This window comes from Mus pahari, chromosome 1 (assembly GCF_900095145.1).
Source record: "Mus pahari chromosome 1, PAHARI_EIJ_v1.1, whole genome shotgun sequence".
In the NCBI taxonomy this organism is placed as follows: domain Eukaryota; kingdom Metazoa; phylum Chordata; class Mammalia; order Rodentia; family Muridae; genus Mus; species Mus pahari.
In genome coordinates this window covers 138,759,230-138,785,937 of record NC_034590.1, presented here as the reverse complement: position 1 = coordinate 138,785,937, position 26,708 = coordinate 138,759,230, and the positions used below count along the sequence as shown (strand labels likewise).

At 45.5% G+C, this 26,708-nt stretch overlaps 1 protein-coding gene across 1 annotated transcript in view; it reads right to left on the bottom strand.

Annotated features, from left to right (window-relative positions):
• Positions 1 to 25,555, bottom strand: part of Vldlr (very low density lipoprotein receptor) — a 36,700-nt gene extending 11,145 nt beyond the window's left edge. The window contains exons 1-10 of the mRNA XM_021212964.2: positions 24,901 to 25,555; positions 10,887 to 11,006; positions 6,017 to 6,139; positions 4,558 to 4,680; positions 2,469 to 2,840; positions 2,261 to 2,383; positions 2,047 to 2,169; positions 1,394 to 1,513; positions 1,165 to 1,290; positions 502 to 673 (exon numbers count right to left, since the gene is read on the bottom strand). Coding sequence (XP_021068623.1) covers positions 502 to 673; positions 1,165 to 1,290; positions 1,394 to 1,513; positions 2,047 to 2,169; positions 2,261 to 2,383; positions 2,469 to 2,840; positions 4,558 to 4,680; positions 6,017 to 6,139; positions 10,887 to 11,006; positions 24,901 to 24,982 — 1,484 coding nt within the window. The 5' untranslated portion in view covers positions 24,983 to 25,555. The remainder of the gene's footprint in view (positions 1 to 501; positions 674 to 1,164; positions 1,291 to 1,393; positions 1,514 to 2,046; positions 2,170 to 2,260; positions 2,384 to 2,468; positions 2,841 to 4,557; positions 4,681 to 6,016; positions 6,140 to 10,886; positions 11,007 to 24,900) is intronic.
• Positions 25,556 to 26,708: the final 1,153 nt, after the last annotated feature.

Here is a 26,708-nt window from a genome sequence, read left to right as displayed (position 1 = left end):
ACTCTAGGAACCCCCATCGCTCAGCACAGAAATTATTCAGCCATGTTGTTTGGGATGGAAAATTAGTAATACTTTAGATTATATAGTTGTGGATATGAACTCTAGATATGAGCTCAAAGCCCCGCAAAATTAGAAAAGAGATATTCGACTTATTAGCCATCGTCCTGGGTCTATGGTGTCGACTGAGGTAAAGCTGCTGCTATTATTTCTGTTTGTAGCAAGACAATTCAGTTCGCAACTACAAAAGGGGAGAAACCCTGATGTCATATTCAGGCATAGTCACCTTTTACATCATGATCAATGATTATCAAAGTAACCGCTGATGATCATTTAATAGCTAAAAAAAAAAAATAAATCAGTGTTGAATTTAAAACTCCCAGCTAAGGAGATGGCAGTCAGGAGCCACAGACAAGAGGAGACCCACCCATATGCCAATCCTTTCCACAGACCTAATGACAGGGACGTAGATGCCCAGATGTCAGGGATGCAAGTGGAAGTTACCTGAAGATGGCCTTCTGGCTTAGATCAGCCCAAAATAGCTTCTGTGCTGCAATGTCAGCATCGAGAGCCACCGTGTTTCTTAGTTGTTCTACAAGTTGGATATACTCCTTTCTCTCCAGGCCAATCTTCCTGATGTCTCTTCGATTCGTGAAGACCAGACTGGGCTCTTTGCCTGTACGACATAAGCCAGGTTGATTTAGTTTTGCTCGAAGGCAAGATCCTCTAAGTCACCTCCTCTCCACAGAGGACCACTTATAAAGACACTGCTGAACATCTCAGTAGTATCCAGCCTGGATTTCCAGCCCCCCCCCCCTCCAGGACCATCAAGTATTTCCACCCTGTTTGGGAAGGCAGTCTTGGGGTTACAGCATCCGAAAGTAGGGTGGCTGATAAGCAAGTTATTTGTTTCAATCGTGCTCAGTCTTAGAGGCAGAAAGGAAGAAACTATGGTGACTATTCATAGTATCTTATGCAAAAGGAAGGACCAAGGCAGATGTGTGGGAAGATGGTTTATTTTCAGCTGTCCTGCTGCACTAGGAGTTTAATAGCATTGCTCTGGGGTGTGACTTTATGTGTAGGTTGACTGCTGCAGTCACCGACCGTACCTTTTGGAATCACTAACTCAAAAAGGTACCAGAGCAACACCAGCCCAAGTCCATTTACCTACTGCCTTGCACACGCCAGTGGCAAGATCCATTTGATAGCCACGACTACATTCACACTTGTAACCGCCTTTTAAGTTGATACAAATTTGACTGCAGATTCCCGGGTTTTGGCATTCATCAATATCTAGGAGGGAAATTAGAATTAGTCTTGTTCTTCCTATGCCTCACTAGATGTATGTTGCCCTTTCCCATGTCTGCCAGGGACCAGGCTCTTTGCTTCAACTCACCTCCACAGGTTTTCCTATCTATCAGTTCAAACCCAGCCGCACAGTCACACTCATAGCCTATAACTAGGTCTTTGCAGATATGGGAACAGCCACCGTTATTGACCAAGCATTCGTTGATATCTGGAATAAAGGGGTAGTAGAGTCACCTGATAGCTTATTTGCTTTAACTATAATGTTTTAGATGTATTCTTTGAGACTTCCACATGCAGATACAATGTATTTTGATCATATCCAACACTGGGCACTCCAAGATGATGCTGTACAAACATCTCCCTCCCAACTTCCTAGTGTTCATTCTGTTTTCTGTTTTGTAAACCCAGAGTCCAAATTAGTGTGACATCTTACTCTTAATTGATAGTTGTCTTATTCACATTCAGTGTGTTTGGGAGATATGCATTTCAGGCTGGATGGTAGTTAGTTATGAAGGATTTACTCAAGTTTTGCTATGATTTTTAGCTCTCTTAAGGGGTTCCTTAACCCTGAGTTAGTTTGACACTGGCTAGAATTCCACTTTGTAACACTTTATCTTCAAGCTTAACTATTAAAATTTAGCTCATTCTGAGTTCAACAGGGAACTAAGCTGGGTCCAAACAGCATTAGGGCTGAATGGAAGCTCTCAGCTCTGGCCCTGAGCAAGCCTTTTTCTCACTTACGGCATTCCTTCAAGGGCTCGTCACTCCAGTCTCTGCAGTCTTGTTCCTGGTCACATACTTTGCTGATGTCTATGCATTCCCCGCTTCTGCACTTGAACTTTCCAGGGCCCAGGCACTGATTGACTATAAAAACAAACACAGGAGAGAAGTTCTGCTGTTGTTCTGACGGGAGTAGCCAATGGCCTAACGGAACACAATGGAGAAAGAACCTCACCGTTTTTGCAGTTGACTTCATCAGAGCCATCAACACAGTCTCGGATGCCATTGCATTGCCTGCTGCCGTGGATACAGCTACCGTCTTCACATTCAAACTGGTCAGGTCTGCAGGTCCGAGAAGCTACAAAAGGAGGTAACAATGATGGAACGAAGCCAGCCAAATGGCTTCCGGTCGGCACAGGGAAAAGAACTGCAAAGTTACTTACGACAGTTGACCTCATCGCTGCCGTCCTTGCAGTCAGGGTCTCCGTCACACCGCCATTTTTTGTGAATGCACTCGCCAGAGCCACACTGGATCTCACTGGTGGGACATTTGGTGTGTATCACAGGCTGACGGCCACACTGCTCAAGAGACTCGTCTGATTGGTCGGAACAGTCTGCGTCGTCATCACACACCCAGCTGAGGGGAATGCAGGAAGAGGTGCTGCACTGGAACTCATGGGCGCCGCAGGTTGGTGGAGCGCAGTCCAGCTCATCACTGCCATCGTCACAGTCATCCTGGCCATTGCACACAAAGTTCCTGGAGACACAGCGGCCACTGGAGCAAGTGAACTCATCTGCACTACACGTTATGTTGCCTGTTAGAGGGAGGATGCCCATTGAAAGTACATCAGCACTTAAAAAACAAACAAACAAACAAACAAACAAACAAACGAAAAACCATACAAGCCTCTCATCACCAAATCAAATATATTCATCTTCGACGATTAACTTTAGATTTCTAATTGTAAAGCTACAGTGCTGTTATACTGAGAACGAGTTTCTGAAATATGACAAAAAAGTTTCACAGTATAAAATAGGATGCAGCCATACTATGTGTAAGAGCAGAAATAAAGGACCAAGAAAACAGTAGAAGGCTCGAAACTAATTCGAGATGAGACCCACAACTGACACTTAAAGGGACAGTGTTCAAAAGCTTAAGCTGGTATTGGGTATTTCATTTTGGAAGGCAGAGTTATCCCTAGACCAACCTATTGCATGTCAGCTGAAGTCACATCACTAGCTGAGAATATACATCAGCTATATGGGCAAGGTATAATGGATATCAAGGCACTCTCCAAAAAGAAACAAACCAAAGAACACTGTACATGGCTCCTTCCTTTTGATTCTTTTAAATAAACATTAGGAATACCATCTTAATAATTTTTATTTATTTTATTTATTTATTTTTTTTAGGAAATGTTCCTGCTAGGACTAGAATCATAGCCTAGCAACCCCGCATGCTGTTGATAACAAGATGTTGACAGTAGCCAGTTTAGATTTTGATTTAAATTCCTGCCAGACATACCAAGGTTATAATTTGGTGGTAATTGGACAGGAGACCACGACTCTCTTGGGAAGCAAGGTGTAGATTTTTGAGGGAAATGTTCGGCAGCTCCAGAGCTCACCATGGCAAAGTATGAAGCTCAATTCTGTGACTGAACGTGAAACTCCTTGGACTAGGTGCAGTGGTGTTACACTCACAAAGTGACTTGAACCTGCCAGACCAGCGTTTGACCTGCAAGGACCCTGAGCTCCCTTGGATACTACTGCAGCCTGTCGTCGTTGTCGTTAAACTCATCAAACTCAGGTTATAGAGGGGGTCTTAAAGGGGCAGTAGTTTGGAAGAAGTCAGGACAATGTTTATTTAACCCACAGATTTTTCTCCAGGGCCTCACCTTTAACATGGAATGCTTCATGATAGACTTTCCAAGAATATAAGCATGAAAGAATAGGAACCAGCGCTAGCATTCAGAGATAGGCATCGTAACAGAACACAAAGGTCGGGTACGCTTTGTATTTGCTGGCAACATGCTAGATCATGTTCCTCAGCTAACTTAGCCATAGATTCTAGTTGGTGGAAATGTTGGTCTCATTCTCATGTACCTTATTCCAAGAAGCTAATCTAACTAAACCTAGGAGTGTGTCTGTTGGTCCTATCGCTGTGTAGTTTTATTGAGCCACTGTAAGAAAGGCCCATGAGTCACCGTCATCAAAGACAAAAGCCCACATCGCTGCTACCTTACAAGGCGGTGCTAAATGTACTATGCTGAACTACGCTGAACATAAGCATCAAGATGACTTCTCCGCTTGCCTCTATCTGCCTGGAAGACAGACCAGGCAATGGCCAATCACCAGGAAAAGGCATTTCACAATTTTATGGTGGTTAGGAAGGACAAATATTGAGCAGACAGCGAAGCCAATGCAAAGTGGGCCAGCGGCACTGGGTCTTCCAGTTTAAGTTAGCATCCCTTGCCCGCCTTTCTTTAGGAAAAGGGTCTCTGGGGGTATGCCACTGCACACTGGTCTTCTTACCACAGTTTTCTTCATCTTCTCCATTGTCACAATCATTTTCACCATCGCATCTCCAGGACACGGGGATACACTGAGTAGAACGGGCGCCACAGCTGATTTCATTTATGCGGCATGTTCTCATATCTGTTGATGACATACAGTCTCAAAAGAGCCTCCAAACTGGTCAGTGCAAAGTTGCTGCTCCCGTGCTGCCTGGAAGTGCAACACCTGGGGCTCAGTGGTCAGGTACACAGGCACACTGGGTAGTGGAAGCCAGGCAGATCCTTCGCCAACTCCGTCCTTAGAAGCTACGCCAAGCAAGGCCACCTGGCAGCGTACCCGAGAACCTTGACTGGTTTACTCCTTCAAGGTTCTGCCGCACGCTTAGTTCTGGCTTTTGTTTTACTTGGCACAGTTAAGTTGATTTGTTAGCCTGCTCCTAGTCTATTACTTACGTTTGGATATCAGTGGGCATACCAGATATTGTCACCTAATCCTGATTCCATTAAAGGTCAGATGCGTTACTACCAATGAGACCTACTATGGAACAGTTTCCTTCCTAGGCCTCCTTTCACATCTTTCTTTGTATACATAAAGCAGGGATGTGCCTTGATTATTGATTTTACCATGTCATTCACCACTGAAACATGGGGCAGAATCTGGGTAGATTCTGTCTAGGACCCTAACTCACTGACAAAACACTTCACTTCTTTGATAGATAATGAAAGTCCAACCTTAGTTATTTTCATAATCATATCCTAAACCTAAACTTGGTTTATGTCAATCCTATTTATTCTGTGTGAGCAGGCCTCTACTGCAGTGAATCATCAGACTTGTCGTCATCTTAGCATCCAAATGATCCCAGTGTGATTCCAACACACCTTTCTCTGTGGCTTTGGTACTTCCTCCTGAATATCAGCCTATGAGAAGAGAGATTTATTTGTACCTTTATGAAGTTTTTCTTATTCAGTAACAAACTCTATGGCCCCTGCTTTTGGTTACATGTTTGTTTAAAAGAACAACCAAATGACCCTATTACTAATCATCTTCCTGTTTTAATAATAGCATGTTTTCATAATATAAAAAAAAATTGTGTGTTTCAAAGTTATGTGTGTCTCTTAGAAAACCTTCACATCTCGATTTTACTTCCAGGATCAAGGAACCATCTATCCAGTTCCTGTCAAACATTTGAGATCTGTGCACCTAGTCAAGGAGTTCTTAATTGAATCTGCTGGCTTCAGTCTTAAGTATTCAATGAGGAAGCTACCCAAGAGAATGTCAGTCTTGTTAGACTAGGGAGCACAGTCCTTAAAGGAGAGGGAATAACTGTTAATAGCTGGAATGACCTTCAAGTCAGTTGGCCTCAAGTTTCAGGCAGGCAAAGAAAAATGAATGCCAAGCAATCGATAAAGCATCACTCAGAACGGAGACAGAACAGCACAAAGGAGGTCAAGTCCAAAGCAAGTCAAGGCACACTCACGGCACTGTTCTGGGCTTTCGTCAGAACCGTCTTCGCAATCAGGATCCCCATCACACTGCCATCTGTTAGGAACACACTGGCCGTTTTTGCACACGAAGTCAGACTCAGCACACGTCTTCTTTACTATAAATGTTTATTCTCAGAGTTAGAATTAAGGTCATTTGCCCCAGGCCTCAATTTTCTGATTAAGGTAAAAACCATATTTAGGTATATTTCTCTTTAAAAATAATGCTGAATCAACTGACTGACATTCAAATTGTTGGCATCTCTAGGGATGAGCTCTAGGGAGCTCATCTTTTCCTCATAGGTTTCAGAGGAGGGAGTTATTCATTACAGAGACTTAGAGGATGTGAAAGTCAAGGTAAGACAAAGGTTGTCCATTGTCTTATGACCCAGGGTCATCTTAAAAATGAACTCATCTGTGTACAATGTTAGCACCATGGATTTCTTCCAACCCATTCACACACTCTGAGCTGTTTTTCCTCCAAGACCCTTTTCTGTCCCTATAACAGAACATTTGAGAGTGGACAATTTATAATGGAGAGAAACTTATTTCAGCTCAAGGCTCTGAGCTGGGAATCCCGAGAGCATGCCACTAACACCTGCTTGCTTTGGAGCGTGGCTTGCTTCCATGGCCACTCTCTTAGTGATTAATCAGGGCCAGGGAGAAAGGATTTATTCCCTCTCACTTCCTAAGCACCCTACCATCTCTCAGCACAATACTATTAAAAATCAGACTTCAACATGAGCTCCAGAAGAGACAAACCATAGAAAAGATTTCTTACTAGACCCTAGGATAACTGTTTGATATGAAGTATGTGTGTCTTCATACACTTCTCATCTTGAAATCCCTACAGTTCTGTTCTAGGAGGGAGGACCTGAGGAAGGTGAGGCTGGAACCTTCTCCGATGGGATTGATGCCCTTATTAGAAACATGGGTGCTTGTCTGCCACCCTCCCATCTCTCCTTCTCCTTTCTCTCCTACCATGGGAGGACGTGGGAATAAAACAGCCTTCTGCATTTCAGAAGAGAGGCCTTTTATCAGACACACTATTTGTCACTTTGTTTGGGGTCTTTTTAACACCCAGAATCCTAAAATCAAATTTCTATCATTTAAACCTCCTTACCTATAGTATTTGTGTCCCAGAAGTGTAAACAAAGGCTGTTTCAAAGACAATTGTCACAATGCATGCATTTAGTGTAGTGGTACATAGAGGTATGCTCTAGAACTGGATATTACCACTCTTGCTGGTCTACTGGGGTAGAGGAACCCCTACACTAGACAAGCTTAAGCCAATTATAACACTTGTAACAAGTGGTAGGACTTGGAATTCAAAGAGATTTTAGGCTTTCAGCCAAAGTTTGGTTTAACATCAACCAACTGAAAGTCACTGGAGCTGCCAGGACTAAGTCCCATAATTCACAGTTCCCATCAAACAGCCTAAGGCAAAATATCAATTCTTCTACTAGAGACTTAGAGTGATGCTACAACTTGCCACCAATTAATTAGACTAGGAAAGTAAATATAAACAAAGCAGGCAGCTTGATCACTGTACCCACGAAGGAGTGCCTGAATCTGGAAGAGTCTCACCAAAGTAGCTAGATGAGATACTAACACATGATCATCTTTTTAGACTAGATTCCTCCATTCCTGTGTGTCTATACTTTCTACTCAAATGTCCATTTTAAAAAACCCTCTCATCAATTTTCTGTGTTTGTAAATCTGCCAAAGCCTACAATACTTTGCAAATTTCTAAGAGATCACTGGGCACAAGGGGTTTAAGCTGGGTAGAGGCCTTGAAGGCTATGGCTTATTCTTATGCCTTTCTTGTTAAGCCTATACACTTGGAAGACAGTCACTTTGTAACAGTCAGCATGGACTGATAAATTATGATGATTCCTAAGGGCTTACTCATATCCTTGAACATAGCTAAGGAACCATGCAAAGCCATGTCAACTCATACATTGACCCAGTTTTTAAAATCATAATACAACATTAACACAGCAAATACTATACAAGGCCTGTGTTCTCCTAGACCCTATGGAAACTGAGGCCAGGCTATGGGGCTTGATGCTATAATTCAACCTGTGATCAGCTCTGTAAGTTGCAAAAGTGAGAACAGGGTAATGGCCATAAAGAAGTCAGATTATTTTGCAAGTAGAAAAACATCATGATATGAAAGATCAACTGTGCAACTGAGAGTTAGAGCAAAGATAAATACGGACACATTTTCATAGAGTTCATCTTTCTCAATTCTGAGCACACACCGTAGGGGCAAAGAAAAGCTATTCGCGTCAACACTGACATGCAGATAGAAAGCGTTCCACAGGGGAGGAAAGCCACCGGATACATACTCTAGGAACCCGCAGAAGCCAGTGGCACAAGAAATCCACACTCAAGCTGATCATACTAGCTGTCGAGTGCAAAAAGGATCCTCCCCCAAACTGCAACTGCCGTCTCTTCGAAGGTTACAAGGGGAGGTTGGGAGAAGGTTTCAGAAGTTTTAAGTAAATGTGTAGTTTTTCCATTTCAGACACACAGACACACAGACACACAGACACACATTTATGGCTGCTTTTGATGGTGCTGACACCTTCCCTGTTTACCTCCTGGGAGCCAGCAACCGATCTTCCTATTGATATATTTAATTTAGGCCACCTCAAGAGATCTTGATTCGCTGTGCTGTTCATCTACCCATTTCCACCACCCAAATCTCTCTACTATGTGGCTGGTAGAGAGTATTTATGCAGAAAGGGATTTAAGAAAGTCCAGTCATAGCCAGGCATGGTGGCACACGCCTTTAATCCCAGCACTTGGTGGGGGGGGGGGAGCAGAGGCAGGTGGATTTCTGAGTTCGAGGCCAGCCTGGTCTACAAGGTGAGTTCCAGGACAGCCAGGGTTATACAGAGAAACCCTGTCTCGAAAAAAAATGAAGAAGAAAAAAAAAAAAAAAGTCCAGTCACTGCTCCTATGATGATCCAGGTGTCTCTGGTGAGCTAGATGATAAAACCTCCTATAATGGGAAGTATAAAAATAGGTGTAAGATGTCCTTTACCCAATCCATGACTTTTTGGTAGCCTTGCACCTTACAACCACACAACAGCCGAAAGTCCTCTTAGTGAGAGATGACTTGAGAGAACTATAGTCTTTAAACAACCTAGAAGTAGCAGGGTCCTCGGTGTTCTGAGGAGCAGAGTGAAATCTTTACAGTAAAAGCATACAATGGAGAAGGATGATAGCACAAGAGAACTAGTCTTGGGTCTTGAGACTGCCGAGAAGTTTCCCCAGTTGTAGAGTGGACTTTCAGAGCTGGCACTGGCACAGAAACACCTGGGGCATTGCTGCTGTGACATTTTAAGATCTCGAGGTGGGATAAATTAAACACATCAATCTGCAGCTTTTTTGCCGGCTCCCAGGAGGTAAACAGGGAAGGGGGAAGGATCCCCAAAAGCAGCCTTAAAATGTGTGTCTGAAATGGAAAAAAAAAACAAAAAAAACAAAACACTACACATTTACTTAAAACTTCTGAAGCCTCCTTCCAACTTCCTCATCTAACCTTTGACAGGTAGGTACATGGTTGCAATTTTGGGGAGGGCTCATTTTGGCACTTAACAACTACTATGGTCAATTTGAGAGTGGATAATGTCCGTGACAATTTAATGCTGATAAATAAAGAAGCGCCTAAGGAATAATCAACAGGCAGTCAATAAAACCCCAATATAGGCCTTTATTTTCCTTCAGGTCCCCAGGTGCTGGGATACACACGTTCCTCTGTACCCAGCATTGTCTGCACCATCTTTCAAAAGGCAAACGACAATGGTCACACTTCCCTCATACAACATTGCACTGGGATTTTGTTTTTTACATCACATAACAGAGTAAATAAGTAAACTTCAACACAATACCCAGGTCCGTATGATGCTGACATACAGTTCTTAGCTATTCTTTATGGCATGAGGTTATGGGGCCAACACATGCAGGCTTTTCTCACCATGACCTTTTGATAGGTTCTGATCAATGGTATGCTGTTTATAGTCACATTCATCTGGGAAGGGAATAGTTTCTACCCTGCCTCATGGTTTTGTAGAAGCAAGTATTGTAAACAGAAAAATAGACAGACTCCTTTTCTGATCTTTGATGCCTGTTGTTGTCTTGTCATTTTTTTTATAGCAGTTAATTAACCTCTGGAATGTTAGGGGATTTTGTAGTGTCCATAGCTTTCTACATTTTTGGATCAGAGCCATTTATGAATTTGAGGATGTATTTATTTTATTTATGCATACATGTGCAGTTCTGCATAATTGTATATCATATGTGTGTCCTCACGTGGATACACAGGGGATGCCCATGGATGTCAAGTAAGGGTGTCAGATTCCGTAAAGCAGGGAGACTATGACCTGTCCAATCCAGGTGATAGGAATTGAACTCAGGTCCTCTGAAAAAGCTGTACACTGTCTTAACCACTAAGCCATCCCTCCACCAATTCCCCCCATTTCTATATTTATAAAGTTACTTCGTGCAGTCTTCCGCCTGCTTCTATGTCTGGTCCTCTCTTTCCTTTTTCAGTTTCCCACAGCAAAGTTTTCTGAGATATGATAAATCAGATCTCGTCATTTGAAAGAAATGGTAGTCACTTGGTAGTCACCATTCTATATTCAAGTTGATTACCTCATGTCAAGTATTCAATTATATTCCTCTAGACCAGTCTAGATTCATTGGACTCTGATTCACAGCCATACTCCAGTGAGTTTTACTTACAGAATCTCAATATATTCGCAGAAACTAGAAGAACATGCGCACATTAAGTCAGATGCATAATTCCAATCTAGAACTGAAGCTTGGTGACGAACAAGACTGCCAAAGACTTACCGCAGTTCTTCTCATCGCTGCCGTCCGCACAGTCTTCATCTCCATCACATTTCCACAGCAGGGTAATGCAGCGGCCATTTGTGCACTGGAATTGGGAGCTATCACATTTGGCTTTCTTCCCTAGGAGGAGGAAGGTACATTGATCAATGCATGCATAGATGGTAATTTAGAGACACAAGTTCCCCAAGATTGATGGCTAGGGACAGCTGCAGACTCAGCAAGCTGTATTTTTCTAGCGGCCAGACTTGGATGGGTTTGGGGACAGTGGAAAACAGTTGCAGACTCCTTCACTGGGCAACAAACTAAAACTGAACATTAGAGTTCCAGCCTTTCCCCCAGAGAGCCACAGCTGTGATAGCAGGTTCTAACTGGTGGCATACAAGCAGAGAGGAATCACGTAGCTTCTAAGAAATCCAGACACACTCTGGCTGGTGATATTTTGGCTACTGTCACCATGTACCTCATCTCCAATGGTGACCATAAATTTGCAACGGAGCAACATAATTGACAGCATCTAGAGAACACCCAGCTGAAGAACTACCAAAAGGAAACTTCAGAAGAAAAGAAACCACCTCTGAGAAAATTTAAGGGTTAGGAGAAGATTACGGGCTTTAAGTAGCTTGGGAATGTATCAGCAAACATGGACACCCAACACCTAAATGTATTCACTGACAGGGAGGTATGTTCACAGAGGATTTTCTGATTGAAAAGAAGATAGCAGCATGGGCATAAAAGTGACTTCCTATTGCCTCCTTCAGGAGAGAGTCCAGAAGGCCTTACTGTTGTAGAGGATAGTTTCAAGCACACCGTGGGAGATACTAACAGGCCTGGGCCTCGATAGGCCAGAGAGAAGAGAAGGTGTATGACCGTGGCTTTGTTCTCAGGAAACATTTGAAACACAAAATGATAAATACAGAAAAGCTTATAGAATGAGCATATAGAGACAATCTTTTACATAGTTGTGCACCATGTGTTTTAAGCTGTTATTAGAGTTTAATTAATTTTTTTTTTTTTAAGGTAGCCAGTGAGGTAGATGGCTCAGGGGTAAAGGCATTTGTTTTCCAAGTCTGATCACCTGGGGTCAAGCTCTTGAACCTATGGTGGAATGACTCCTGAAATTTGTCTACTAACTTTCACACTGGTGCTCTGCACCCTGAATAAACATTTTTTTTAATGTTTAAAAAAGAAAAAAAGAATATTCATTATTGAAAGCAGAAATATGTTTTTATAAACTTACTCTAAATCAAAGGCTCACTAAGTATACAGTGTTTCTGAAGTGGCAGCAATATCTTAGACCTTGGATCTCACGTTTTATTCACACATGGGCACACCCGGAGCCACCGCCAACTCTGCCAAGTCCATCCATGCTAAGCATCCTGTACAGAGGTACCGTGTTAACCTTGCAAAGATATATTTGCGTTTGCCATTTCCATGTTTCAATATATTTGGCTACACACATACCTGCCATTGCGTTATGGATGTCTACAAAGTTTAGTGCAAGTACTATGATGTATGCGGGGAGCCTAGAATCAATAGACTAGACCCTATAGCCCAGGTGTGAAGTCAAAACATTGTGTTTTGAATGAGACTGGCCTCCCATAGGCTGATGCATTTTAATGTTTGGTTCCCAGTTGGTGGAACTGTGGGAATGATTAGGAAGTTTCAAAAGCCCACACTAAGCACTCTCCCTGTCTGTCTCTCTGTTTCTCTGTCTCTGTGTCTCTGTCTCTCTCTTTCTCTCTCTGTTCTCGGCTTTTTAAAATGACAGTGAGCTTTATTTTGACTTAACCATTTTCTTTTTTTATATTTATATTTTTTATTAGATATTTTCTTTATTTACATTTCAAATGCTATCCCCAAAGTTCCCTATACCCTCCCCCTGCCCCTGCTCCCCTACCCACCCACTCCCACTTCTTGGCCCTGGCATTCCCCTGTATGGGGCATATAAAGTTTGCAAGACCAAAGGGCCTCTCTTCCCGATGATGGCCGATTAGGCCATCTTCTGCTACATATGCAGCTAGAGACACGAGCTCAGGGGGTACTGGTTAGTTCATATTGTTGTTCCACCTACAGGGTTGCAGCCCCCTTCAGCTCCTTGGGTACTTTCTCTAGCTCCTCCATTGGGGGCCCGGTGTTCCATCCAATAGCTGACTGTGAGCATCCACTTCTGTGTTTTGGTCTCAGCTTTTGTTCTGTGTCATGCCTGCCTACATGTTGCTATGTTCCCCATGATGATGGTCATAGACTAAGCCCCTGAAACTGTAAGCAGTACTCAGTAAAGTGTCTTTTCTTATAAGTTTCCTTACTTATGGTGTCTCATCATAGCAATAGGACAGTAACCAAGACAACCACTGCTGTGTGTTTAAGTAAAGAAACAGTGAATTGCCCAATGAACTGTAGAGTGTAGGACTTAATCTCTATCGTTAAGTGATGCATGGCTGTCTCTCTAAAGGATCAGGGAGTTCATTTTCCTTCCCTTTAGTTTTTGCTTCCATAATCCAGAGGTGAGATGGCTCAGCAGGAAATGGCTCTTGCTCCCAAGATGGAGGCATAAGTTTTATTCCTACAGGGTTAGAGAGAACTGCTTCCTGTAAGTTGCCCTTTGACCTGTCATCTATGTTATGGTACATGTGTACACATATATACACATAAATACATACATGAGTAAGTAAATGTAATTAAAATCCCTTTTATGTCTAAAAACATTGGACATGGTGGCTGGAATAGTGATCTTGGGCCAATGGGATCAGACCAAGATTAATGAATCTAGCTAGGTCAGAGACACAAGGGGCCATCAAATGGCCTCTAGACTCTTCTTTGCATAAACTGTGTGTGTGTGTGTGTGTGTGTGTGTGTGTGGTGTGTGTGTGTGCCAACAACATGCAGACCACCCTAATCCTTTCAAAGCATTTCCTGGCCACAGCCACCGCTTTATTCAAGAATGACTCTGCTATCACCAGCTAAGAGTAAACAGCTTATGAGGGTGGCAAGCAGAAACGACAGACAGATAATGGTCACATGTCTTAAAAACTGAAAACATACATTTACAAACCAGCTAAAAAAAATGTCAAAAGCATCAAGAAAGCATGGCTAGGAGACAATGGGGTGCCATGAAAGAAAAGGAGAGCAAGCCATAGATCTGATTCTGCTTGCCTGAGCTCAGTGACTTTGGCTCATTATGAACGTGAGCTTTAGAGAGGTGTGAACCAAGATTTTCATGGTGGTACTCCATGGCCAGGACAGTGACTGTTCAGGTGCTTTAGTCATTAGCACTTCTATTCTTCTGCAAGACCAGATTGCACTGCAATAAAAGATGTAGCTCTTGCCCCTTAAAGGCCTCTCTTAAATACACTGCCTAGACTGGCAGAACCCAGCATGTATTCCTGGGCGCATGCAGATTTGCTGGGGGAGGGTGGTTCCAAGCAGAAAGCCTTCTGATTTCCGACCACCTCTCAGCACTTGCAGCTGGGGCATGCTGGCATAGAAACAGAGAGAGCAGAGGCAAGCACAGACTGGAACACTTGTGTGAAACGCACAATGCTCTAGTTGGTCTCCCTGGTGTCAACTCTGCCCTGCTGTCATGGAGAATGCTGCACGTTGTGGCTAATTCCCAAAGAGTTTAAAATTCGGCCCAAGACAAGATGAACACCAAGGTGTGGCTACCTTCGGGTACTACGTATATGGCTTTTAAAATCTGTATGGACCTTTCTGCTCATAAACGTTTAGCAAGCTAGAACTTGGCTACCGAGCAATATAGCTTGATGATATTTTCTACCACCATTTCATAATGTTTATTCACTCTACAAATATTTTAGCAAAAAAAAAAAAAAAATACTAGGGAGTTACAAGGGAACAAGAGGTGAGCATCAGTTGTTTGTTTTAAAACTGAGAAGCCAAGTGTGAGGCACCTGGCTGCCTCCTCCCTCTCTCCCGCCCCACCCTCCCTCCTCCTGCCACCGTGCGTCCTTGGAATGTTCTCCATGTTCTCAGAGCTGGAGGTCTATGTTCCTGAGGCCATTTGCTACAGCTCTGTAACCTTTCAGCTTTGAGGACTACAGGAATGGCAGGAATCCACTCAGAGGACTTCATTAGGAAGAGGGATCTACACTCAGAGAACACAGAATGAAACAAACAAATGGAGAACGGATAGCTCCCTGCAGTTAGGACATAGTAAAGGGGAAAAAAAGTGACATCCAAGGCTTTCATTCTGAAGAGCAAGTCAGAATGAGCCAAAAAACCATTAGCATTGAAATCTACATAGTGAGGATGATAACCACGCCATCAGACTTCCAGAGAGACTTGGGGAGAAATGATAACCACGCCATCAGACTTCCAGAGAGACTTGGAAAAAAAATTTTTTTTAGCCCCAGGATTAGGCTTGTGGGAGAGGATGTCATCAAAAATGTGTGTGATGGATTTTGTAGACCCTCAAGCTGTCTTGGAGCTAAAAGCCCAACAAATAACCTGATTAAGCTAATATACTGGACTCTGGATCCAGTTGTAATACACAAGCTATCAGCAGTAATAGGTTATGTTAAAATCCCTGGAGGTTTGGCTCAAACCAGGGTTATAACAGACATAGCACTTTCATCTGTTCATTCCCATATCCTAAAGCAGAAAGGCACCCAATGTCTAGCTTTTCTTTTCTAACATGTGTCCATGTCACCATGTTCTGCTAGCTTATCAGAAACTTGTATGCTACTATGACACACGTGACACTCCATTATCAAAGAGGAAAAAATGTACACGAGGAAGACAGTTACCAAAACATCCCCGCTTGTCTAAAAGATGATGGAGAAAAGGATGGCCAGAAAGCCAGCTGGCTTGATAAAGGTCCTCTAAAGAGAATGAGCAATGCTGGTGCCTCTCAGATTTCCAGCTCCCTGAGCACTTTAAGAGGCTGCTCCCTGCTTCTGTTCACTTCTGTGTTCCATGCACAGCAGGGAGAGCTCAGCCACTAAATTGAACACAGAGACCCCAGCCACCACCCTGGAATACTACAGATTTTCTCCACAGGTCCCCAAAAGAGTCTACCTTTCCATTCGGATGTCCCACTGAGACCACTGCTGCTCAGAGGTCCAGAACTGAAAGCGCCACATGAGTTAAGAAGCTTTGGGTTTTCAAAGCTTTGGGGATTACAGGATTGTAGACCTGCAGTCTATTTTCACCCATGGTCGTTACATCTCAAGTTCACTATTACAGTACATAGAGGGAACAATTGGCATGAAATCATCCATCACCAGGTTTCTTTTAATTGTTAAGCTGATCGAAAGCCACTGTACACCATAAAGAACCTTGGGAGTGGAAATGCTAGGGACTCTATACCTCTGCATCTGTCTCTTCTGAAAGGTGGGAAGCGGGAAGCGGGAAGTAAAATACAGTTTTCAGTGGATTCCTTAAAGCTGCAGTGTTCTCAAGAAGTAGCTTGAGGCTAAAGGAATGGGGGTGGGGCAGGCTAGAGGGGCGAGGCATGGAGCCTGGAGCTCTGCCTCCATTGCAAATGAGAAAGACTCTCTTGGTATTAGTTTAGGAGTATGAAAAGGCTCCTCTTCCGTGAAGAAATCAAACTTTCTAAGTTTCCTCTACCTCAACTATTGAGCAGGAGTACCTTTGTCCTTTTGAGACCAGAGATTTGGGCTGGCTTGTGTCTACCCATCCATGGGGCTATTAGAGTTAGTGATAGCTACATTCCCCAAAGTGCTTCTGTTGTTGCTTAAATAGGTGGCACCAGGCTTCAGAAGGTATCCATGTCCCCAGAGGTTTGCTCACCTACACACTTCACTTTCACTCTGCGCCCTCCACCAGCCGTTTACAGGCCTTGGGAGGTGTAAGGGTTTGAGTGCACAGAGAAGTCAGCTCGCCATTGTCTAATTGGTTCTGCAAGGGTTAACATGGAAAATCAGCATGTGTGAGCTTCAGTGAAGCACTGCATAGGCCTTACAGTGAATAGCCTAGCTGGCTTTCAGGATGGGCCCCAGATTTCCCTGTAGGCTTTGAGTAACGTTGGCAGGAGTCCTCTTGCTTGAATGTCTGGAATATTGAGTATTCCAGACGTTAGAACATTAGGCTTAGCAAGAACTTGAAGCTGTGAGGGGTAGAGGGTTGCCACACTCTGCCAGGCCCAGCATTCACTTCACTGGCTGACATGGTGAGGGTGCTATCATCTACTGGTTTTTCTTCAGTCCATTCCCTTTGGCACATCTAGGGCCACCAAGGGCATTTATTTTTAGTCTACTTCGTCTCTACTGCTTGCTTGTTTAATGCCAATCCTATTCATAGGCTAAAACTCCTTTTAGGACAAGCAGACTTCTGAGTCAGCAAAAAAAGAAAAAGTTTTCCTACAGGAATGAGAGGCTGTCAGCAGCAAAGTCTACAGCAAGGTACCCAGGAAGAGGCTCTGAGATGCAGACTAACAAATTTTACAGTTCAGTTGTCACAGTTGTTCCATTTATACTGGATGGGGATTGTCTTAGAATCCTAGATACAACAAATAAATGCTTTTTATTGTTGGCCAGTTGCTGCTCTAAGACTTCTCATGTCTTTACTCATTGGTTCTATGTGACCCTTCCCCTTTCCCTCTCCACAGTTTTGGAAAAGAAAAATATGGTGACTTGCCCAAGATTACCCTGGGCTTACCAAAGATCTGAACTCAGGTACTCTGGCCCTAAATCCCATTCTACCTACCAAGCACAAAAAACAAAACAAAACAAAACAAACAAACAAACAAACAAAAAACCAAAGAACAAAAAACAAAAAACAAACAAAACAAAACAAAAAACCAGTAACCCATACAGGACTGCATAATTCTAGAATATTCCATTTGCTTAGAATTTGTCTAGTACAATCTGCTTAAATCCATCAAGAATGAAGTAGTTTTCCTTCTCAAGAACGACACTCCACAGCATAGCTTTATAGTTGAGATAGGGCCCGTTTTCCCTCTTCCCATCCTAGTCTTTTAAATATGCTGCTAGATTTCCCCTAGTAGCTTTTCCTAGAAGGACTAAGTCTCTTGATTTTCTTGATGAATGTACATTGACCAAGTCATTGTAAAAGCTCTGTACCTTATCTGCCTGGGGATGGAGAGTAGCCCAAGAGGCATCAGCATGAAGACCAAGAAGTTACAGAGGCAACATATCATGGATGAGACTTTATTTTCAAGGTTGTACTTGAAATTGAATACTGAATATACTGTTAATCCCCCGTAAGCCCTCATGTCTGTCACTGGGTTCAGAAAGGAGATAAATGAAAGTGTTTTATAACAGACATGTTGATGACATCCCGAATATAGCTTTTGAGCACATTCATCTGCATGGCTCAGCAGACATCTAAAACCCACCCTCTTTTCTTTGAGTCTTATCCTCAGTCGGCTTGCCACTTACTCTAACCCAGTAGCTCAGAGGGAGCCAGGATCCTTCTCCCCTGACATTGGGCCATCAAATCTTGGCCATGGGTAACCCCTCATTTCTCACTTGGTCTAAATTTAAGTCACCCTTCCCTTTGCCTCCAGGCTGTCGCTGTCTCTATCCAAATTAAGAGAGTGATTTAAGCCACTTAGAATATCCAGAAGGGCCAAGGATGGGATCATTTCCTGGCTTCCCACTGCCTCCAGAATTGAGCCTCAGTTCCCTACCAGCTTCCCCTGACTTCTTCCTCTCAGGTCATCACCCACCATCTGTTCTGGCTACAACAGCTGAGCTAACGGCTCTAAGGGGCATCCCTTATGTCCCCTACCTTCAACCACTCTCACTGATGTTTTGGTTACATTTGTCCATATGATTCCATCCTCTTCCCCCCAACCCCCAGGGGCAGGTTCAGATAGCACTTCTCCATGGAGGCCCTCTGTGCCCCTCTGGGTTTTTAAATTCTTTCCCCAGAACCAAGGAAGATCTGGCTTATTTCCCAAAAGTTTTCACACCTTTCCCAGAGCCAGTGCACGGAGGATTTATCACCCAGAATCCAAAGATTTGCTAAGTCCCAGTCAATAGCCATGAAAGTATTTGTTGGTTAATGAATTAACCTGTAAAGCTGTTCTGCATTATAGACTTTTGTCAAAACATTTCCTTAGCTTTTCTAAACTTGAAGTGAAGTGTGAGCTGCTGAATGAAGTTTAGCCTGGTAGAATTCTTTGAAAGGTAAAGCTATAAAGGTGTCTGCTCTCTGAGCCCATGAGAGTACTTTCATCCCATCTGTGTGGCAAGTTATTATAAAGCAAGACATGGTGTGCGCCTGTCTGCCATAGTGAGTGTGTCAGCCACATTCCCACAAGAGAGAGATTCTAAAACACATGAAAGATCTGGGCAGGTTAGGAGGTTGGTGTGTTAGACCCACGTCTTACTTTTGACATATGACTGCTCTTTGGGGACATTGGCCATAACCACTATGGTTGTTTGAATCCTTACCTTCATGAGACCATTTGGCAGAGATAAAATCCCCTCTGGCTTTGGCATATTAAAGTATAAGTTGCTGGTGATTTTAAGGAAACTTTATGAGTGATGATCAAAGCAGCATGTGGGAGCTCACAGGACATCTTCAGCTGATGTCAGTGGCTTTTGTGATTAAGAATCACCAGGTCCTGGCTATTATAAATAAGAACCCAGATGTCCCCCAACAGAGGAATGGATACAGAAAATGTGGTATATTTACACAACGGAGCAATTTAAAACAATGAATTCATGAAATTCGTAGGCAAATGGATGGATCTGGAGGATATCATCCTGAGTGAGGTAACCCAATTACAAAAGAACACACATGATATCACTCACTGATAAGCATATATTAGCCCAGAAACTTAGAATATCCAAGATGCAATTTGCAAAACACATGAAACTCAAGAAGAAGGAAGACCAAAGTGTGGATACTTCGCTCCTTCTTAGAATGGGGAGCAAAATACCCATGGAAGGAGTTACAAAGTTCGGAGCTGAGATGGAACGAAGGACCATCCAGAGATCACCCCACCCAGGGATTCATCCCATATACAACCACCAAACCCAGACACTATTGCATATGCCAGAAAGATTTTACTGACAGGACCCAGTAAAATAGCTCTCTTGTGAGGCTATGCCAGTGCCTGGCAAATACAGAAGCGGATGCTCAGTCATCTATTGGATGGAACACAGGGCCCCTAATGAAAGAGCTAGAGAAAGTACCCAAGGAGGTGAAAGGGTCTGCAACCCTATAGGAGGAACAACAATATGAACTAACCAGTACCCCCCAGAGCTGTGTCTCTAGTTGCATATGTAGCAGAGGATGGCCTAGTTGACCATCAATGGAAGGAGAGGCCCTTGGTATTGTGAAGATCATATGCCCCAGTACAGGGGAATGCCAGGGCCAGGAAGCAGGAGTGGGTAAGTTTGGGAGCAGGGCATGGGGAGGGTATAGGGAGCTTTGGGGATAGCATTTGAAATCTAAATGAAGAAAATATCTAATTTAAAAAAAAAAAAAAAAAGAATCACCAGGTCTGTTCATTCCCCTCACAGTTTCTATGTTCACCTCTTTTTGCATCTTGAATTTCCTGGTTTAACTTCCTACAAAGACATGGCACCAAGAAGGTAGCTTTCTTGCTTCTATGCTGACCTGTTATCAAGTGGTCTTGAGCAGATATATAAAGGAGACTGACTTCAAGTTCCCTAGCAACTTAGACTTTAATATGCTAAAGTCAGAAGGGGTTTTATAACCTGCCTGGTAAGTTCCTGGCCAGTTAATAACTTAGATCTTGAGAAAGCATTCTTAGAACCATTCAATATCAGAGGCAGGCATAGAGAACAGGACAGTATACACTAAATCCTTTGCAGGAAATGTGGCTATAGCATATGAACTCTCAAATGTCAATCATTATTTCCTGGAAAACTGCACATCCCCCCCCCCCCGACGTCCGTGGCAAGACTGTTTTTAAACATGCAAAGACTACTGGCCAATTGCTAACCCAGATGCCCCAAGTTGGTGGCAGAATTGGCCATTCTAGTGAGTGCCTGACCCTTCTAAGTTGTAGCTTCTTGCCCTGAGTGTACTTCTTAAGTGCTGGCTCAGGCACACCCTCTCCCCTCCACACAGTGCAGCGCATCTCTACCGTACAGAGTCGAGCATTTCTACCACACAAAGCTGAGCATCTCTACCAGACAAAGTTTGTGCAAGGTCCCTGCACAAACACTGATCCAATTTAGAGCATAAAAATGACTAATGGGCCCAAATCATCCAGGGTTCTTTCTCCACCTGAAGGCAAAGCAGGTCCAGTTTAAGGTGCCTTCTCACGTAGCTACACCACAGTTAGCATATCTAACTAGTTGGAATTAACCATGTTTAGGGCCATGACTGCAAACCAACCCTGGAGCTAAGCAGAGAAATATGGATTCATATTAAAAACAAATAGAGTAAACTTGAGCCAGTTTTACTTACAAGTAGGATCTCCAAGAATTGGGTTATAGTATGCCTTGGAGACTTCAGAAAAGGCTTCCTGCCCTCAAATTATCCCCCTCCTCAGCTAGGAGGGGAAAGAGTCTTACATTCTTCCTTTTTAATAAGTACATTTCAGTCATAACCTTCCAAGAAGAGCTTCTATTTTTCTTGAAAGCCATCTGCTGGCTGTGGTCTGGGGGATCATCCCAGGTGATCATCTCTTGAGATTATCTCAAGTTAGACGACTCTATCACCTGCCTTTCCAAGGGCAGCTGTCTTAGTCAGCCGTGAGACTCTCCCTTGTAAGCCAGGTCTGTATGTGACAAGCACCACTTCAGGCCCGTGTGGGCTCTGTGATGTGCTTAATGTCTCATAGGCTGGCACCTGCCAGTGGCTTTCCAAAGCAAGGTCAAGTTAAGCCAATCAGGACCAGGACCAGAGGCAGGGGGTGAAATGGGAACAACCCCATCTCCATCTTACCTCCACTGAGAACCACTTGACACTCTGCGAGAGACTAGAAAATAGTTACCATACGTTTTCTCTTTCTATGCTATTTGGTAACTGGCAGGGTTTGGGGAATCTAAACTCGAAGCCATATGCCTGGGTCCCTGTCTGTGCTCATCATCTTAAGGCACACGTGTTATCGTTCTGACACTGTCCAGGGAACAGAAAGGGGTGACAACAGCTCTTTAGCTCTTCCAGAACCTTCACAAGCAGTACTGCCGTGAAGTCCTGTCTGTGGTTACTCATATTTTCCGGAAGCAGGAATGTGATGATCAGGCTCGCCACTGTTGAGAAGATGGAGAGAATCACCTTCACAAGTATTGCATAGTGTTTGCAAGTGCGGTTGGTCGGCCCGAAGTCCTAACCTATGCCAGCTCTACCGGAGACTCGAGCATTAAAAGCAGAGCTGTGTAGAGATGACCCAGCACTAGAGTGACCGGTAAGAGGGTGAACCTGGGCAAAAAGCTGCTTCAGGCTTTGGGAAATGCGCTACCTGGCTACCTGTGGAGCTTGGGTTGTGACTCTCTTTTTACAAAGAAAGCCTTCACCTGCATGAACTGCTATGGCCTCCACCTTTTAGTGGTGCTCTGGCAAGGCAGGAGGAATTATCTCTCCTGGTCTTTCAGATTCCTACCTGCAGGGACTCTGGTATTGCTCAGTCCCAGGGGAAGAGAAGTGATAGTCACTGGTCAGATTGGAAGAGCTCTTGCAGAACTCTGGCTTTGAAGGCTGTACAACACACCGTATCTTAATCTCTACCTAGGCTGGAGGCAAGAGTCCTAGAACCCCCTTGTATTCTGCCATCAGCCCTTGCGATCTCTCGTTTGTTAATGTCCCTTCACTTCAGTTCCTTGCAGAAACTCTATGCACACATGCCTCCCCTGTGTCAGGTAGTTTAGAGTAGTGTGTGTGTGTGTGTGTGTGTGTGTGTGTGTGTGGTGGGGGGACAGAGGGAAGGGTTGGAGAGAAAGAGTAATCACAGAAGGTCCGGGGCAGAAAAATCAGTTTGCATGTTTTGGGACTTTGAACTTATGACACTACTGTCTGGGTTCAGTTATGGTCAATACCTGCTTCAACCAAGGCTGCTGAAGTTCAGAAAGAACTCCCACTCTGACTATTTAGGTTTGTGCCCGGTTCTCTCTTCCATTTTTTACAGCACCACCATACTCCATTTGCAGTAAAGGAGAAGCAAAGGTTCACCCCACTTTCCTGATCCCAGCTCAACAACTTCTGATGTTTGATTAGCTCTTTGCCACACTCTGGATGCTTTCCGACCACTCAGTAAAAAAACAGCATCTGATGGAAAGTTAGCACTTTAAACATCCCAAGAATAGAAAAGGTTCTGCAGCTAAAGAGAATCCTTTCTCCCACCTCCCTGGATCACAGTCAGTAATGGATTTTATACATTCATGTTTTGAAATACTACAAAATATATAGCGCGAGTCAAGTAACTCTTCTGAGAGATGGTTTAATAAGTTAACATTACTCATCCATTAATGATTAATGTCAGCGTCTGAAATGTTCTGGTAAGCAGGGCTTCTCTGGGCACATAGGTTTGTCACCACGTAGGATTCTAGCGTCACTATACCTGGACCCTTTTCAGAGTGCAGCTGGAGAAAGCGCCAGAGGGAAAGGCCCCTTTGAGCCTGGCTGATCTTAAAGGTAACCCAGCTGGGGCAGCTCAATTAACTCTGCGTAGACACGTGACCAAGCTCAACGCAATCCAGCTACCAGCCAATCGCATGGGGCAGAAAAGCCCTGCCCAGCTTCTCACGCTCCGGACAGCGGAACCAAAGGCCCAGGGGCGCTGGGAGACTTAAACACCTCAGCTTAGCTCGACAGACTGCTTGACCACACACTTGAAAGTTCGCTCTCACTCCAGCACACACGTGACTGCACGCAGGCGGGCCTTCTAAGCTACCGGGCGACAGGAGATGGGGATTGTGGACTATTTAGAGCTGGGACAGCGTTCTGCCCTAATTACCTAGAGCTGGTTGGCAAGCAAGCACTTTGGTGTCACCTCTAAGACTGAAGACCTCTAAGACATCTTCAGTGGCCCGTCAAGGATCAGCTTGAACCTTGTTAGGAAGGCGTCTTATCACCTGCTCTGGAAAGTTGTGTGACCCAAGATGGGGTGCTGGAAACACACAGGGCTCCGAAGCCAGTGTGCCGACCCCCGGGGACTCGACAGTAGTCACCCCCGCCCTCCCCAAGCTCCAGTCACACGCTCCAGCTCCACACCTTCGGGTCTTATTGTGTAGAATAAAGGCTAATTACAGTCACAACACTGAGACTCAGTTTCTCTGGGGGAAAGTGTTGCCCAGAGTGAGGCTCGGCAAAGTAACCTGATTAAGTCTTGATCCCACTCCCCTCCCCCGTTCAGTTATCTCAGAGACCCCAGAGGTTTTTAAAAGCCGCAGTAGCTGCGGAATCCCCGGGGAAGGGAGAAAGAAAAGCACTCGGAGGACAGTCCAGTTGAAAGCCACTCTCGGAGCCTGAGAGACGGCCCGGCGCCTGGGGAGTCGCAGTCCCGGGCGCAGGCTGCGTACTTGTCATGGCTCGGCCTCCAGGCTGCCGCCCACCGAACGTGCGCTTGCTCACGGCGGCGCGAGGACTCTGGGCTCGGCCCGCACCTGGCGCCCGGTGTCCTCGGAGACGCCCACCTTCACCCACTGTGCGCTCTCAACCCTGCTGAGGGGCGCACCCGGGATTCCAGGCCCCGTGCTCTGCCATGGTCCTAACAGCCCGCCTGGCAGAGGAGGCAGAACCATTGTTCAGTGGCTCCAAAGCCCACATCCCCTAGCCCTTGTCAACGAGGGGTGAAAACCATGTAAAACAGAGGTTCTGGGAAAAGGGGGACACAGAAGAATGACAACAAGTTCAAGGGACGCTTTAGGACACCCTAAACCCCACCGTCCCCCGGGCCTGGCTCCCAGTAACCTCAGCTCTGACAGCTCAGAGGCGCCACCCGGGTGGGGAGGGGAAGCAGGAGAGGAGCGTGGAGAGGCGCCTGCTAGGAGGGGATGGGCAAGAGGAGCCCCGGGATCCCCCAAAACGCAGCGATCACGGCCGCCCCGGCTTGTTTCGGGCCGAGTGCGGAGGGGCGCGTCCCACTCACCGCTTGCAGTGGCGCCGCTGTCCCGGGGCGCCCAGCACAGCGCGAGCAGCAGCCACAGCGCCCAGCGCGCGGACGTGCCCATGCTGCCCGCCCGGATGGTGCCTCCGTCGCGCCGTCGTTGTCGCCGTTCGCTCCGCACAACAAGTTACCAGCCCTTCGGAGAGGAGGAAGGAGGTGGGGGCGGGGAGGGAGGAGGCGAGGAGGAGGGGGAAGGAGTGAGGAGCCGGGAGCACGGAGAGCACGCAAGGAGCGGGCACCCTTTCCCTGCAACTTGCACACTCTACTCCCCGCCAGCCACCCACCCAACCACCCACCCGGTCACCTCCCCCGCCGCGGCCGCGGTGCGCGCGCGGACCCTGCGGGCGGAAAATAATGCAGGCGTTGCAGAGAAGGGGAGGGAGAGGGGAGGGAACGGCGCGGGAGGAGGGGGCGGGGAGCCCGTTCGCCACCGGGGACAGCTCAAGTGAGCGGTTTGGGGGCAACCACCAGGGCGGCGGCAGGAGCTCGACCGAGCGGCGCGGGGACCCCACCGGGGGAGCTCAGCCCAGCAGCTCCGGCACGCACCGCTCTCCCGCGCGCAGAGAGGAGGGTGCGGGGGCAAGTGGCAGCGTGCGTGCGTGAGTGGCTGGGGCTGGGGCTGTCGCCGCCGCCATCCGGATGGCTCCAGGGGCTCGACTGCTCCGCGCGTTGGCCCGGGGCTCACGGGGGACCCGGGGCGGCCGCTGGTTGGCTCGCGCACCGTCCTCACCTCCAATCCCGGGTGCCTGTCCTAATTTCCTGATCCAGGGAACCTGCGGCCACAGCAGCTGTGCGCTCCCTAGCTCTCTACAGTCGCTACTGTACCCTCCTGGCGCCGTGACTAGGAGCGCTGATGCAACTATTGCTGCTCTTGCCACCGCCTCCAGGCTTGATGGGGCTGGCAGTTGAGGGGTCTGGGGGCAGCAAGGAACCCTTTTCCTCCCTCTCCTGAGCCCCTAGGAAGGGCTGATGTTGTGAGGTCGGTAGGTAGCATCTTCCGGGGGACTCTTCTTTCCAACCTGAAAGTGATGAAGAGGAGAGGTGCGAAAGCTCCGCTGTTCTGCTGAGGGGGTTCGGAGTCCCATCTCAATGGCAAGTTGAGATGCCATTTTGTTAAAAATTAAATGTGGCTTTAAGTAAGAGTGTGTGAAAGAGAGAGAGAAAGAACAAGAGCGCTCCCGCGGTTGTGGCTTGTCCTCTGTAATAGAACAAGACTAAAATAACCGAGTCTGGGATGGGGAGGAGGGAAATTGCCAGCGCAGCTCTGCATTCTCTCATCAACGATTAGAGTTAATTGCTAATTGCACAAAATGATAGTTTGAGGGCCTGTAATTAAAAGCTTAACCTTTTTCTGGTTGGAGGAAGGGGACCCTGGTAGATTTATTCCTGGTATAGTTTGTAACGTTCAATTATAAGCATTGTGGAGGGAAAGAAGGAAGTCAACCGTCCCAGAAAGGATAGATTGGAGGGAGGTGGGTGCCAGACAGGACCTAAGTCTGTGATTTGTTCTTAGTGTACTTCAGTTTTCTTGAACACATCGCTCAAGCATCGCTGGCTGAGATGCTTTCTATGGTATGGTCCAAGCAGAGGAGAGGGATATACCAAATTATTTCACCTGTTAATGTGTGTATGCGCTTCTGTTTTATAAGTTTGCTGTACCTCGAATGAATCAAAGTTGACAGGTTTCAGATTCCATGTCCTAGCTTCCTTCTGCATTGTAATGTCCTTGCCTTGGTTCTCCTGAGCAGTTCTCCCGGGCAGTCTACTAGGAGAGATGGTCTCCTGTACTC